Raw genomic sequence first — 11,831 nt, 5'->3', positions numbered from 1 at the left:
AGGGAGAACATGGAGACTCCATGCAGAAAGACCGGGAATTGAACCCAGAACCTTCAACCAGCTCTACCAACTGCGCCACTGTGCAGCCCGTGCATTATACTTTTTATATACATTTTATTTTTTTCCCTTTTTTGGGTGTCCCATGTCTTAAAATGTTGAAACTCTTGTGGTTGTTATATTTTTGGCCTTTGGATTGAGAAAATCAGTTTGAGAACAGGTTAGCAGGCTTTAATCATCGGCTCATGCCCGACCAGAGAAGGTCGGGTCCAAAAATCAAGTGGGAGGAACCAAAGCGGCGATCAGGAGGAGCGTGTGGGATCAGGACCTCACCCAGGATGCTGAGGCTCTCCGTCAGGAAGACGCTCTGCAGTGGAGGGAAGTAGATGACGAGCAGCTGCCCCATGATGGAGGCCAGGACGGCGTAGCAGAACGTCCTGTTGCTGCACAGGCCCATCTCATGGACCATGCGGGTCTGAGGACACAGTTCATTCATCAGAACTCCAGAGTCAGAGGATCTGGTTCAGATACCGGGTCCGGGTCTCACCTGAGAGCGCGAGCTCAGAGCGTTGAACATGTCGAAGAAGACGAAGCAGGTGAAGGTCATGGTGGTGTCTCGAGGAGTGATCACGTTGTCCTGCAACTGAAATCCAGACAGACAGAAACCAGTCAGACTGGAGAGCCAATCAGAAGACAGATCCAGCACAACCAGGAAGCAGGAAGATGGCGCACCTCCCTCCAGAAGACAAACAGCGTCCCGCAGACAATGATGAAGGCTGACACCAGAACCTTGACCAGCAGGCTGCGGGTCAGGATGGTGTCCTTCACGTTGCGAGGCGGCTTCCTGATGACATCACGATCCACAGGCTCCACCCCCAAACTGCATACAGAGGCCACATTTAGCTGATGCTGTCCATAATTAGTCAGAAAAGTTACATGTAACAATACAAAGACTCCATTTCCCATGATGCTGCTGTACCTCTGAGCGGGCGGTCCGTCCATGATGATGTTGATCCACAGGATCTGCATGGCGTTCAGAGGGTTGGGGAAGTTCATCAGCGTTGCCAGGGAGATGAGCGTCAGCGCTGCAATGCTCCTGGTGACCAGCAGAGGCAGCGTTAAGCTGAGTTCATCACATTTAAACCAGGAAGCAGAGGAAACGGCGACTCACGTGCTCAGCTGGAAGCGGACAAAGTTCTTGATGTTGTTGTAGATTCCTTTTCCTTCCTCGATAGCCGACCTGGAAGCGAAGTCAGTCTTTTCATTTGAAGGGTAGTAGAATAAAACAGAAATCTGCATCTTATTCAAACATTCTGGATCCAGCCTCTGTCAGCTGGAGCAGCTCCCCCTGGTGGCGGACTCACATGATGGTCTGGAAGTCGTCGTCCACCAGGATCATGTCTGCCGCCTCCTTGCAGACGTCGGTGCCCGTCTGGCCCATCGCCACTCCGATGTCGGCCGCCTTCAGCGCCACGGCGTCATTTACGCCGTCGCCAGTCATCGCCACCACGGCACCGAGGTTCTGGAGAGACTGCAGACACACAGAACTCTTCATTTCGGTTCAGGAACCGATCCAGCAGAATGAGTTCTGCTTTTGTGGCCCAGTTTGAAACCGGGTCAGACTCACCTTGACGATCTTCAGCTTGTGTCTGGGGCTGGCCCGGTAGAACACACCCACCTGTGAAGAAAACGGTACAGATTTAGCTTCACTGAGATGATCAGAAAGTGGACACAGTGGTGTGTGAGCGCGTGTGTGTGTGTACTTGTCTTTAGTACATTGAGAGGACCACCTTCACCTGCTCAACCCACGAAAGGAGGCCCTTATAAAAAGTGGGGACATTTTTCTTCACTTTTGTTTCAGTTCTACTGCACTCCTTATTTTATATGCAACTGCACAAAAACACCTGACCTGAGTTTCTGTCAATCAGCTGCTGTATAATTTAGAGATGATTTATTTGAACATTGCACCCATTATTAGTGTAAATTTAGCTGTGATGCTAAACAGCGACACTAGGAACTTAAGGAGTCAAACATTGTTGAATCAGTCTACTGATTATTTTGTTGCTGCTGTTTTTGCTCAAACCACACTACAAATAAGTCAAACTATAGGTTTTTGAACAACCATTAGTTTTGCTTCAAGACAGTTTTAAATACAGCTAAAAACTGCATAATTACTTTGACTGTACTGTCCTAGAAGTTTTTGTTCTGCATTTCATGAAATACAGAACAATATAAATTGGATAAATATAAATTTATCCAATTTATATTGGATAAAAATTATTTATCCAATATTTATATTGGATAAATCATTTTTATCCAATATAAATTTATCCAATTTATATTGGATAAAAATGATTTATTCAATATTTATATTGGATATCTTGAAACCAAAATTAATCTTTTGATATAAGGTTGCATAGCCAAAATGAATGCACATTATTTAATTTTTACAACTATGCCTAAATTCATATATTGCTTACTAACACCTGTATTTCTCATTCCCATTCCTAAGTTACTGAGTGTTGCTAAGAAGTTTCATCCCATAAATTAAAAACAACATAGAATTTTGGTCATATGTTGTTTATTTTGATATATCAGTTGTAAAAGACATTAGTAAGCCTAAATGTATTTTTATTGGACAACCTAACTCAGGGCTAAGTTAACTTCCTGAATTTTTCAGCCAATTGCAAACTTCTGCTTCCATGAACCATATGTAGCTCACACTTTAACCACTAGATGGTATCAAACCACTTCCAATAGCAGCCGTATTATGAGAGGAAGATTAAATTAACCAACATCGGCTGTGTTCATGTGAAAGAAAGAGAGAACGGAAGACCTCAGAACGATAGAAGTACAAGAATGTGTGTGTTTTCACCTGAGGAACGATGTTGGACAGCTCCTGCAGGTCCAGATGGTCCACCTCCTCTCCTGATAAACACTGGCATCCTTTGGAGTAGAGGCCCAGACGGTTCGCTGCGCGCACACACACACACACACACACACACACACACACACACACACACACACACACACACACACACACACACACACACACACCTGTCAGTGGCATTATACTGTCCTTACTAAATGTCCTGTATAGAGATCTGTTTGGCATTTTCCCAGCACTCCTGAATGCCTCTCTCTGAGGCGTTCCAGAGAAATAAACGGCCTCGTCTAACACGGGCGGACCCAGAACCAGAAACTGGAGAATATTTTGTTGCATCAACGCGGCTCATCCTGGTTTCGCCCCCAGCTCTGTAGGCAGCCATTGTTTTCCATTTGTCTGTCTGACACTAGAGAGCGACTCTCTCATGACGCTGTCCACTGTAGTTTGCTGCCAACTTGTAAACGGATCTGATCTGAGAGAGGAGGGAGAAACGTGTGTGTGTGTGTGTGTGCGCGCTGTAATTCCTGTAAATAAATGAGACATTTTGAACTTTGCATGCACTCTGAGGTCTGGCGTCTCCCTCTGCAGGAATCGTTTAGAAAACAGTCAGACAGCTAGTTGTAGTTGGGATTCTGGTTTTGGGGTCAGAGGTCATGGGCGGGGTTTGGTCTTGGGTCACTAAGTGTAACTGAAGCAGACGGACGAGGAGGGAAACTTTAAAAGAAGGTTCTGGTTCCGACGGTCCAGATTTCTTCCCTCCATGTTTTTAAAATCATAAATATCGAAGCTGACCATGAAGTTACGGTAAAAGCGTCTTCAGAGGAACAGAGGGAGTAAAAACGCTTCAGCCTGATTAAAGGTGAGTTCAGGTGAGACTACAGCTGCTGTAAGCAGAGTGACCTCTGACCTATCGACACGGCCGTCTCCTGGGAGTCTCCAGTGATCATCTTGATGGCGACCCCGGAGTTGAGCAGCGTAGCGACGGCCTCTTTGACCCCTTCCCTGGGCGGGTCGATGATGCCCACCAGGCCCAGGAAGGTCAGGCTCCCCATCTGGGAACCCGAGGCGAACCCCAGCACTGAGTGGCAGACAGAGGTCACACAGGGGTCAGAGAGAGGTCAATGTAAGGTCAGATGGTCCTGATCTCGTCTCTGATCGGTACCTCTGAGGCCTGAGGTGCCCATGTAGCTGATCTGCTGCTGGTAGAGCTCCCTCTGCTGGTGGGTCAGAGGAAGGTTGGAGCCTCTGCTGTTGTAGCTGCTGCAGAAACGGATCACCTGCTCATAGGCGCCCTTCATGAAGTAGACTCCGCTTTTATCCTGGAGGGGGCAGCAGAGAACCAGAGAGGAGCTACAGCAGCACAGAGGACACGCTGCCGAATCAGTCCAGGTCCCAGACCCGAATCCAGACCCGAATCCAGGTCCCAGACCCGAATCCAGACCCGAATCCGGGTCCCAGACCCGAATCCAGACCCGGATGTTAGCCTGTACCTGCTGTGTGCGGTGGACGCAGCGAACAGCCATCCATTTCTGCTCGGAGGTGAAGGGATGCTCCTCCAGACGGATGAACTCCTGCTGAACGCTCTCCAGACCCATCTGAGGAAAACAAACTATCGTCACGTCTGACCTCTGCTGTCTGCTCTGGCTGATGGTTTCCTCACATTTTGAACCAGAACCGAGCAGAAAGATCCACCAGAGCCCTAGACTGGTTGGTTTCTGCCCGGTCCATTGGGCTCCATTTTGAAATAAAAGCTGGTTCTGTGTAGGAAACCCAGTCGTTTGATCGGACTCTGGAGTCTGGGTGTTTATCAGAGGAAGTTGGTTCCAGGCGATAAGAAGCGGCTGCTGCTCACCTTCATGGCGAGGGCGATGAGCGCGCCCTCTGTGGGACGCCCCAGCAGGTTCTGGTTCCTGATGACCGAGTCGTTGCACACGCAGCCCACCTGGCAACAGCAGCAGGAGCATCAGCCCTTTGGTTTGAGCCTCATCTAAAACGTTTTACTTTCTAACATCAGACCTGCAGAGAAGCAGACCTGCTTTTCTCACCTCCACAACTTTACTGATGGAAGGGCAGGCGAGGCCGTGGACCACCTCTCCGTCCAGCAGCACCTCTCCGGTCCCGTTGTAGCCCACGCCTGTCACCTGCAAGACAACACCGAGGGTTAAACAACCCAAACATCTGTCTCCTGGCCCACCTGGTTCAGATCAGCTGCCAGGTCAAACATATGAGCTGCGTTTTTCAGCTTGTAGCTTAGTCCTACATAAACCACACGGCTTCTTCAGGCCGACTCCCCCAAAGCGACGGTCTGATCCCACTGCCATGAACAAAATGTTATTTTAAATGAGGAACTTTTAGCATAATGGGGATTTTTTCCTCATTGGATGTCTTCATTTCTGACTGAAACACATTATTTTATACCTCAGTAGCAGCTATCAGACCAATACAATCATAGCTAATACTTTAGCCGTTAGCAGCTAAGCTAGGGGACTACTAGCGCCAAAATGCTAACTTACTCTCAAAGCATCCTCTACCTGAGACTGGTTGATGGAAGAACAGAACTGTAAGGGAATCGTTTCCATGTGCCGAGTCACCAACCTGGAATGAACTAGAATAAGGCTGAGAGCAGCAGCACCGCCACCCTGTGGTCTAACTCGGAACAACACTCAATTCAATGAACCAACTCCTGTTTTGATAAAACATGATCATGTGTGTCACCCCTCATTGTAAATCCGTTACAAATTGGAGCCATGTTAATATTTAATATTTAATTAAAAAATACTAAAAAGAAAGTTAAATTAATTGGAAATCCCATGATGCCCACACTGAGCAGTCGGTTCCTGGTGAAAACCAACCTGACCATCACCAGCTCTGCATCGCTGTACAAACTGTTGGACCGGACCAGGCCGTCTGTCCTGACCCAGAACCTGACTGACCCGTTCAGCAGATATCTGCTGTGAAACGCCGACGTTCTGTGTGTTCAGACCTCAGCATGGAGTCCGTCTGAGGTGAAGACCTGGGTCACAGTCATCTCGTTCTTGGTCAGCGTTCCCGTCTTGTCTGAGCAGATCACATTGCAGCAGCCTAGCAGGAACCACAGGAACAACGTTACCATGGAAACATGCAGCGGCTGCTCGCCGCCTCCCTCAGCGCTACGTACTCAGAGTCTCCACGATGGGAAGCTTCTTGACGATGGCTCTCTTCTTCACCATGCGCATCACGCCGAGCGCCAGCGTCACCGTCACCACGATGGGCAGACCCTCTGGGATGGCCGCCACCGCCAGGCTGCAGCACAGGAGAAACTCTTCACTGATTCACACAAACCGCAGCCGGCTCGGTCTCTGCAGTCAGCCGCAACCTCGGAGGAGAGCACGGTTAGCATGAAGCTACCTGACGCCGATGGTGAACATGTCCAGGATCCTCTTCCCCTGCAGCCAGCCCACCAGCATGATGACCCCTGCAACGGCACGCAGACCACAAAAGCATGAAGAAGAGGCTGAGGCAGAGCTGGGTCTGCAGAGGCCAGCGGCTCACCGATGATGCCGAAGGAGTAAAGCGACAGCTGCTTCCCCAGCAGGTCCATGCTCTTCTGGAGGGGAGTCTTAGGAGCCTGCAACAGGAGACAGGAAGGAGGACTGAGGAGGCGCCACCAGGGCAGGAAACCAAACTGTTCTGCGTCTAAAGGTCAGCAGCTCCCCCTGCAGGAGGGAGCCACAACCACTTCCTGTTTGTTCATTTTTAAACATTTAACTCATTTTACAGCAAAGACGATCTTCATGCAGCTTCAATTTAAACATTGCAAACGCTCCCAGAAGGAGAATGTTCTGATTCCTTCCTCCGGTTTCATTTATTGTGTTCCTGCAGCGTTCGGCCTCCAAACACACAAACTGCCGTCATCGTCAGTCAGAATAACAAATGGAAATCAGGCAGTTTATGGCCTGGAAGTCCAGAATGTGCTAATAAACGTCCCTGTTGGTCTATTGTGCAGCAGAAAAACTCCTGTGTGATCATTTCACTTCCACTCCCAACAAACTGGTGCCAACATGAGGCAGGAACTGGTATTCTGCTAAGACTAACCCTAGAGGCCAGCAGGAATGTGACGTCTGAGCTGGAATCCGTTTGAGAAACTTTTTGATAAATAAAAAGAAACAAAGGCTGGAAATTTCTTCCTTTTAAATAATTATCCCGAGCCGGATCTCGTTTCTTAAAGCAGAATCTCTGCTTGTTTCTGTTCAGAGACAGCTCCTCGGTTGTTTCAGGAGATTTTCTGCAACTTCCTCATTATTTTATGTGTGGCAGCCATCTTGGATCCTGAACCCAGCGTCGCTCAGAGACCTTTCAGTTTTTCATTTGGATATTTTCCAACTCTTTCGCTGGTCAACATGTTCCTCTCCGTCTCTCGGACCAGGAGGACTCACCTCCTCCGCCTGCATCATCTTGAAAACCTCCCCGAACTCAGAGTTCTCTCCAGTTCCGATGACGATGCCCTGAGGATCAGAAATCTAGGTTCAGAAATCAGGAGAAGGTGGAACCAAGGTCAAGGGTGGTGCTGGTACCTTGGCTTTGCCACAGCGAACCAGCGTCCCCATGAAGGCGATGTTGCTGCGGGAGGCGATGTTCCCATTGGAGGCGGGCGGCTGGGGGGTCGTGGACTTGGAGCTGGGGTGGGTCTCCCCTGTCAGGCTGGACTCATCGATGGACAGGTCGCTCGCCTGCAGGAGGAGGGCAGGGGTTACCCGGAAAGCCAGGCGAGGGGGAAACCAACTGAACCAGCAGCGTCCTCACCTCATACAGCCGCAGGTCCGCAGGGACCCGCTCCCCCACCGACAGGCACACGGTGTCTCCAGGAACCAGGTCCCGGGCCAGCTGGTGCTCCAACTGTCCGTCCCTAATGCTGAGAGGACAGCCTGAGTCAGAGAGGAACCGCCAACAGGAAGAGGAAGGAGAGAGAAACCTCACCAGTGACATTCTGGAGGCACCAGTTTCCCCAGCTCCTCCAACGATTTCTCTGAGCGGTATTCCTGCAGCGGGGCAGAGAGAGAAGCAATCGCACTCGATCAGAACTAGGGCAGGAAAGGAAACTGGAGCAGCAGGACGACCCCAGACCCAAACATCTGAAAGGATTACTGAGACCTGCTGGGCTCAACTGGTCCATCATCTCAGGATTATTGTAAGGTAAATCTGAAGTTAATATCAAAGAACATGAATGTCCAATTCTGATTAAACATTTTTAAATCCATTTTGTAAAATACTAATTTGTCTCTTTAGTAGCACATTAATAATTCATCATGTAACAAATTGATAAAATGAAGGGCGACAAAGACGCATTGTCACCCTTCACCACAAGGTGGCGGTGCTGCTGCTTTGTTCATAATATTTGCAATGCCAAATATTATGTTAGTGATTCTTTGCAATGGGCAATTTTAAGTGGCAATGCAGTACCTAATTAATTTAGAGTTATTTTTATGTTTATGAATGAAATTGTGTACAGAATCGGCTTTAGTAATTTGTAGAGTATTTTAGTTCAGTATGTGAAAAATAATAGGATGAATAATGGGTTAGTCTGATCCTGGTAATTAGCCTGTAGTTACTCTTGTTCTCTGTTTTGAAGTTTGATTAGTGACTGTTGTGTTGTGATTAATTTCCAAACCTCTGGAGTCACTAAATAAGGTCAAACTACAGAATGGTACCTGTCAGGGTCAGGCTGTCTGAACAGGAAGGTGTTTTATACTGAAACTACCACAGACTCACTTCATGAACTGTGAACTGAAATAGTAAAACTCTGACTCATAATTTCTACTTTTCCATAGCTGGACAAACATTCTTGTTTCAAGGAAAACGGCCAGCAGCCTCATAATGTTCAGATAAAAGGGTAATAAAAGGGTGACACAAATTCTTAGTATGATTTTCAAATAAAGTTCAGGTTAACGACTCATTTTCTCTAGTCATCAACCTGAACTTCTACCTCGATAATAAACTGGTTTATTAATCCTCTGAATTTAGTAAAATGTTCCTCAAATGTCTGGAGATGGATAGTTTAGATCAGGTTTTATTGTAACTCCCGGGGCAGCAGACCCAGTAGGACTGTGTCGCTCTCGCCTCAGTCTTTGTCTCATTAATGTTGGCAGACATGATGTAATCTGATTCTGATCCAAACTGAGTTTATACTCCTCTGGAAAAAATTACTCTGATTTTACTCTTTATTAGCATTTGTTTGAGTAAAATGAACATTGTTCTTTTATTCTATGAATTACTGACAACATGTCTCTTCATTTTGTTTGTGAATGTAAATAAGCAGTTAGATTTAGAAAACCGCACCAACGAATATCTTCTGCTGGGGGCTGAGCCCCCTAAAGGTCAGACCCCTGAACCGCCCCTGTTAAAACATCTAATTCAGTGGTTCTTAACCTGGTTCGGTTGAACCCCAGGGGTTCGGCGGAGCCTCTGCCGCGGAGGTAAAGACTCACTGTGTAAAGTCGTGATGACGCCCCGCTTTGGCATCACTTGCTGCAGAGGATCACGTTACATTGCTGAGCCAATCAGAGGATCACGTTACATTGCTGAGCCAATCAGAGGATCACGTTACATTGCTGAGCCAATCAGAGNATCACGTTACATTGCTGAGCCAATCAGAGGATCACGTTACATTGCTGAGCCAATCAGAGGATCACGTTACATTGCTGAGCCAATCAGAGCTGCGGAGGAGCCCTGATTGGAGGATCTCCACTCTCAGCAGGGATAAAAACTTTTGAACTGCACAGCCAGGGTACATGTTGATAAAAGCTAAGCTAGCATAACTAACCTACTCTCCACTTTCTCATATACATTTTAATTAAAGCTTTTGACTGACCCGTGAAGTGATTCCCTGTGAACCTTGTCATCTTGCTGTCGTAGCGTTTTCAGTTAAAATTTTGCGTCCCCTTTTCAGATTCTTTGCTTGACTGTGTAATTTTCTCGACCACCGATATTCCTGACTCACTGCAAAGCAGCAGCGCAGTGAGACGTCCAGTCCACTGGATCGCTGAGCGGACTCGCCATTTACGTTTTAAAAGGAATTTTAAAACTCATTAACTGGCTGTTAATGCTTTGAACACAGCTGCAGCTGCTGCCGAGTTACAGGCTGAACATGGATGCAGGCACAAAGGAAAAGAAAGGAGCAGGGAATGTCTACAGCAGTCCTTCAGGAAGTTACGCCTGTGTGATGAAGTGAGGCTGGGCTGCTGGTTCTGATCCGCTCTCCTCAGGGTTCATGAACACGCCCGGAGCCGGCGGGACTCACCTGCACGAAGGCGACCGTCACCACGATGATGATGGCCTGTCAACACAGAGGAAGAGGCGATCAGGTAGAGGCAGCAGGGCTGGGCTCCACTGACTGAACAGCACCATATAAAGACAGGAGAGGAACCACTGGGACAAACCGGGCCTTCAAAACCCTCAGAACCAACCCGTCGCCAGAGACTCTGGGTTGTGTTTGTCACAACCCAGTAACCTCAGTGGCAGAACTCTTGAACGGCTGGTCGTATTCCAACGGTGCATCGCATGTTGCAATAGACATTACAGGAAATATTCCCGTTACAGAATTTCCCCGCGGAGCTTCGTACCGAATCAACGGAGCAGTGAGACGGGGAGAAGACGGCAGAGGACCCGTTGAAATCGCATAAAATTATGGAAATGTCCAAAAGAAAACCCACCAGACTATCCGAGTTCAGTGAACATGAGACGCATAACCAGCGAACCGGGTTGTGTAAAATGTCTGTGCAGCCAACGGTGGCCATATGAACGCTGCACAGCTACTGGCTAAACGTCGGCTTCATCTCGATTCCTGCATAATTTATACAATAAGTATTTATTGTGCTGAAAATAAAATCCTGACCTTCCAAAAATAATGCCCCAAGTAATTCTTTACCAAAAAGATATTGGAAAAACAACAACAATCAGCCGAGTGAAGGATCGGTGACCTGCTCAGGGTGGACCCTGCCTCTTGCCCTTTGACCCCTGGACATGGGTACCAGCCCCCTCCCAACCTGAGGTGTATGGAAGGATGGAAATAAAAAGGCAGCATTCTGTGAGGCGTGCAGAGTGAGACCGTCTGCAGCCGCAGAGGGACTGATGTAGATCCAGCACAGAAAACAAAAACGCCTCAAATAATGAAAAACAGGAATAAAAACTGGCTGCACAGTTTTCAGTTTATGAAATAAAGTCTGTCGTCTTGAAGTTTAGTAATAAACCTGGACGTTTCAATCCGACTTCTGGTTTTTTTGTAAACTGTTCAGAATGTTTAACAGACAGAAATGTTAAAGCTGAGGTTGTCCTGGAGAAAACAGCCATAAAAATAAAAAAGAAATACCAGGCGGCCCAGTTATGGTCATCAGAGGGAGGAAGCCATTTTGATTCTGTCCCCCGGCTGCCGCCGTCAGACGGGTTTAAAGGAGGATCAGCCGGTTCCAGCTGAACTCACCACGGTGATGCTGATGGCGTCATCTAACTGGTGCATGACGACGCTGATGACGGCCGAGGCGAGCAGCAGCAGGATGAGAGGATCTTTGAACTGCAGAGGAACAAAGCAGAGATTAAAGAGCTGCAGCAACAACAACATGGCAGCCTGAGCTGCTGCTGAGAGGAACATTCAGACCAGCGACACCGTCAGCAGGCGAGCAGCGTCTACCTGGAGTTCAACCTTCAATCCAAAACAGAAACCCGACTGCAGGGTCACTATGAGACAGAACCAAACATCCTGCAGTTCAGTCAGAACCAAAACCTGCCTGGTTTCAGGTCAGACATACTGAATCCTGTCCGTCTCAGGGAACAGTCAGCAGAAACCAGCCCAGATTCTCCAGGGAACTGTTCCCAGTTCAGAGCCTCCGGGGAACAGTTCCCCGTCCGGAGCCTCCGGGGAACAGTTCCCCGTCCGGAGCCTCCGGGGAACAGTTCCCCGTCCGGAGCCTCCGGG

At 48.1% G+C, this 11,831-nt stretch overlaps 1 protein-coding gene across 3 annotated transcripts in view; it reads right to left on the bottom strand.

Annotated features, from left to right (window-relative positions):
• The window catches only part of atp2c1 (ATPase secretory pathway Ca2+ transporting 1), a 22,047-nt gene that overhangs the window by 2,413 nt on the left and 7,803 nt on the right, over positions 1-11,831 (bottom strand). For 2 of the 3 annotated variants that reach the window (XM_008430626.2, XM_008430624.2), the window contains exons 4-25: positions 11,340-11,429; positions 10,161-10,196; positions 7,841-7,902; positions 7,667-7,775; positions 7,438-7,593; positions 7,300-7,368; positions 6,416-6,491; positions 6,272-6,338; positions 6,042-6,166; positions 5,868-5,965; positions 4,930-5,025; positions 4,737-4,826; positions 4,375-4,479; positions 4,047-4,203; positions 3,792-3,962; positions 2,873-2,970; positions 1,625-1,675; positions 1,362-1,528; positions 1,169-1,237; positions 730-1,093; positions 545-640; positions 331-472 (exon numbers count right to left, since the gene is read on the bottom strand). In XM_008430626.2, the coding sequence (XP_008428848.1) occupies positions 331-472; positions 545-640; positions 730-1,093; positions 1,169-1,237; positions 1,362-1,528; positions 1,625-1,675; positions 2,873-2,970; positions 3,792-3,962; positions 4,047-4,203; positions 4,375-4,479; positions 4,737-4,826; positions 4,930-5,025; positions 5,868-5,965; positions 6,042-6,166; positions 6,272-6,338; positions 6,416-6,491; positions 7,300-7,368; positions 7,438-7,593; positions 7,667-7,775; positions 7,841-7,902; positions 10,161-10,196; positions 11,340-11,429 (2,494 nt within the window). The remainder of the gene's footprint in view (positions 1-330; positions 473-544; positions 641-729; positions 1,094-1,168; positions 1,238-1,361; positions 1,529-1,624; positions 1,676-2,872; positions 2,971-3,791; positions 3,963-4,046; positions 4,204-4,374; positions 4,480-4,736; positions 4,827-4,929; positions 5,026-5,867; positions 5,966-6,041; positions 6,167-6,271; positions 6,339-6,415; positions 6,492-7,299; positions 7,369-7,437; positions 7,594-7,666; positions 7,776-7,840; positions 7,903-10,160; positions 10,197-11,339; positions 11,430-11,831) is intronic. The other variant, XM_008430627.2, reaches the window with a different exon arrangement.

This window comes from Poecilia reticulata, linkage group LG16 (genome assembly GCF_000633615.1).
Source record: "Poecilia reticulata strain Guanapo linkage group LG16, Guppy_female_1.0+MT, whole genome shotgun sequence".
In the NCBI taxonomy this organism is placed as follows: Eukaryota; Metazoa; Chordata; class Actinopteri; order Cyprinodontiformes; family Poeciliidae; genus Poecilia; species Poecilia reticulata.
This window is presented reverse-complemented; position numbering and strand designations above follow the sequence as displayed.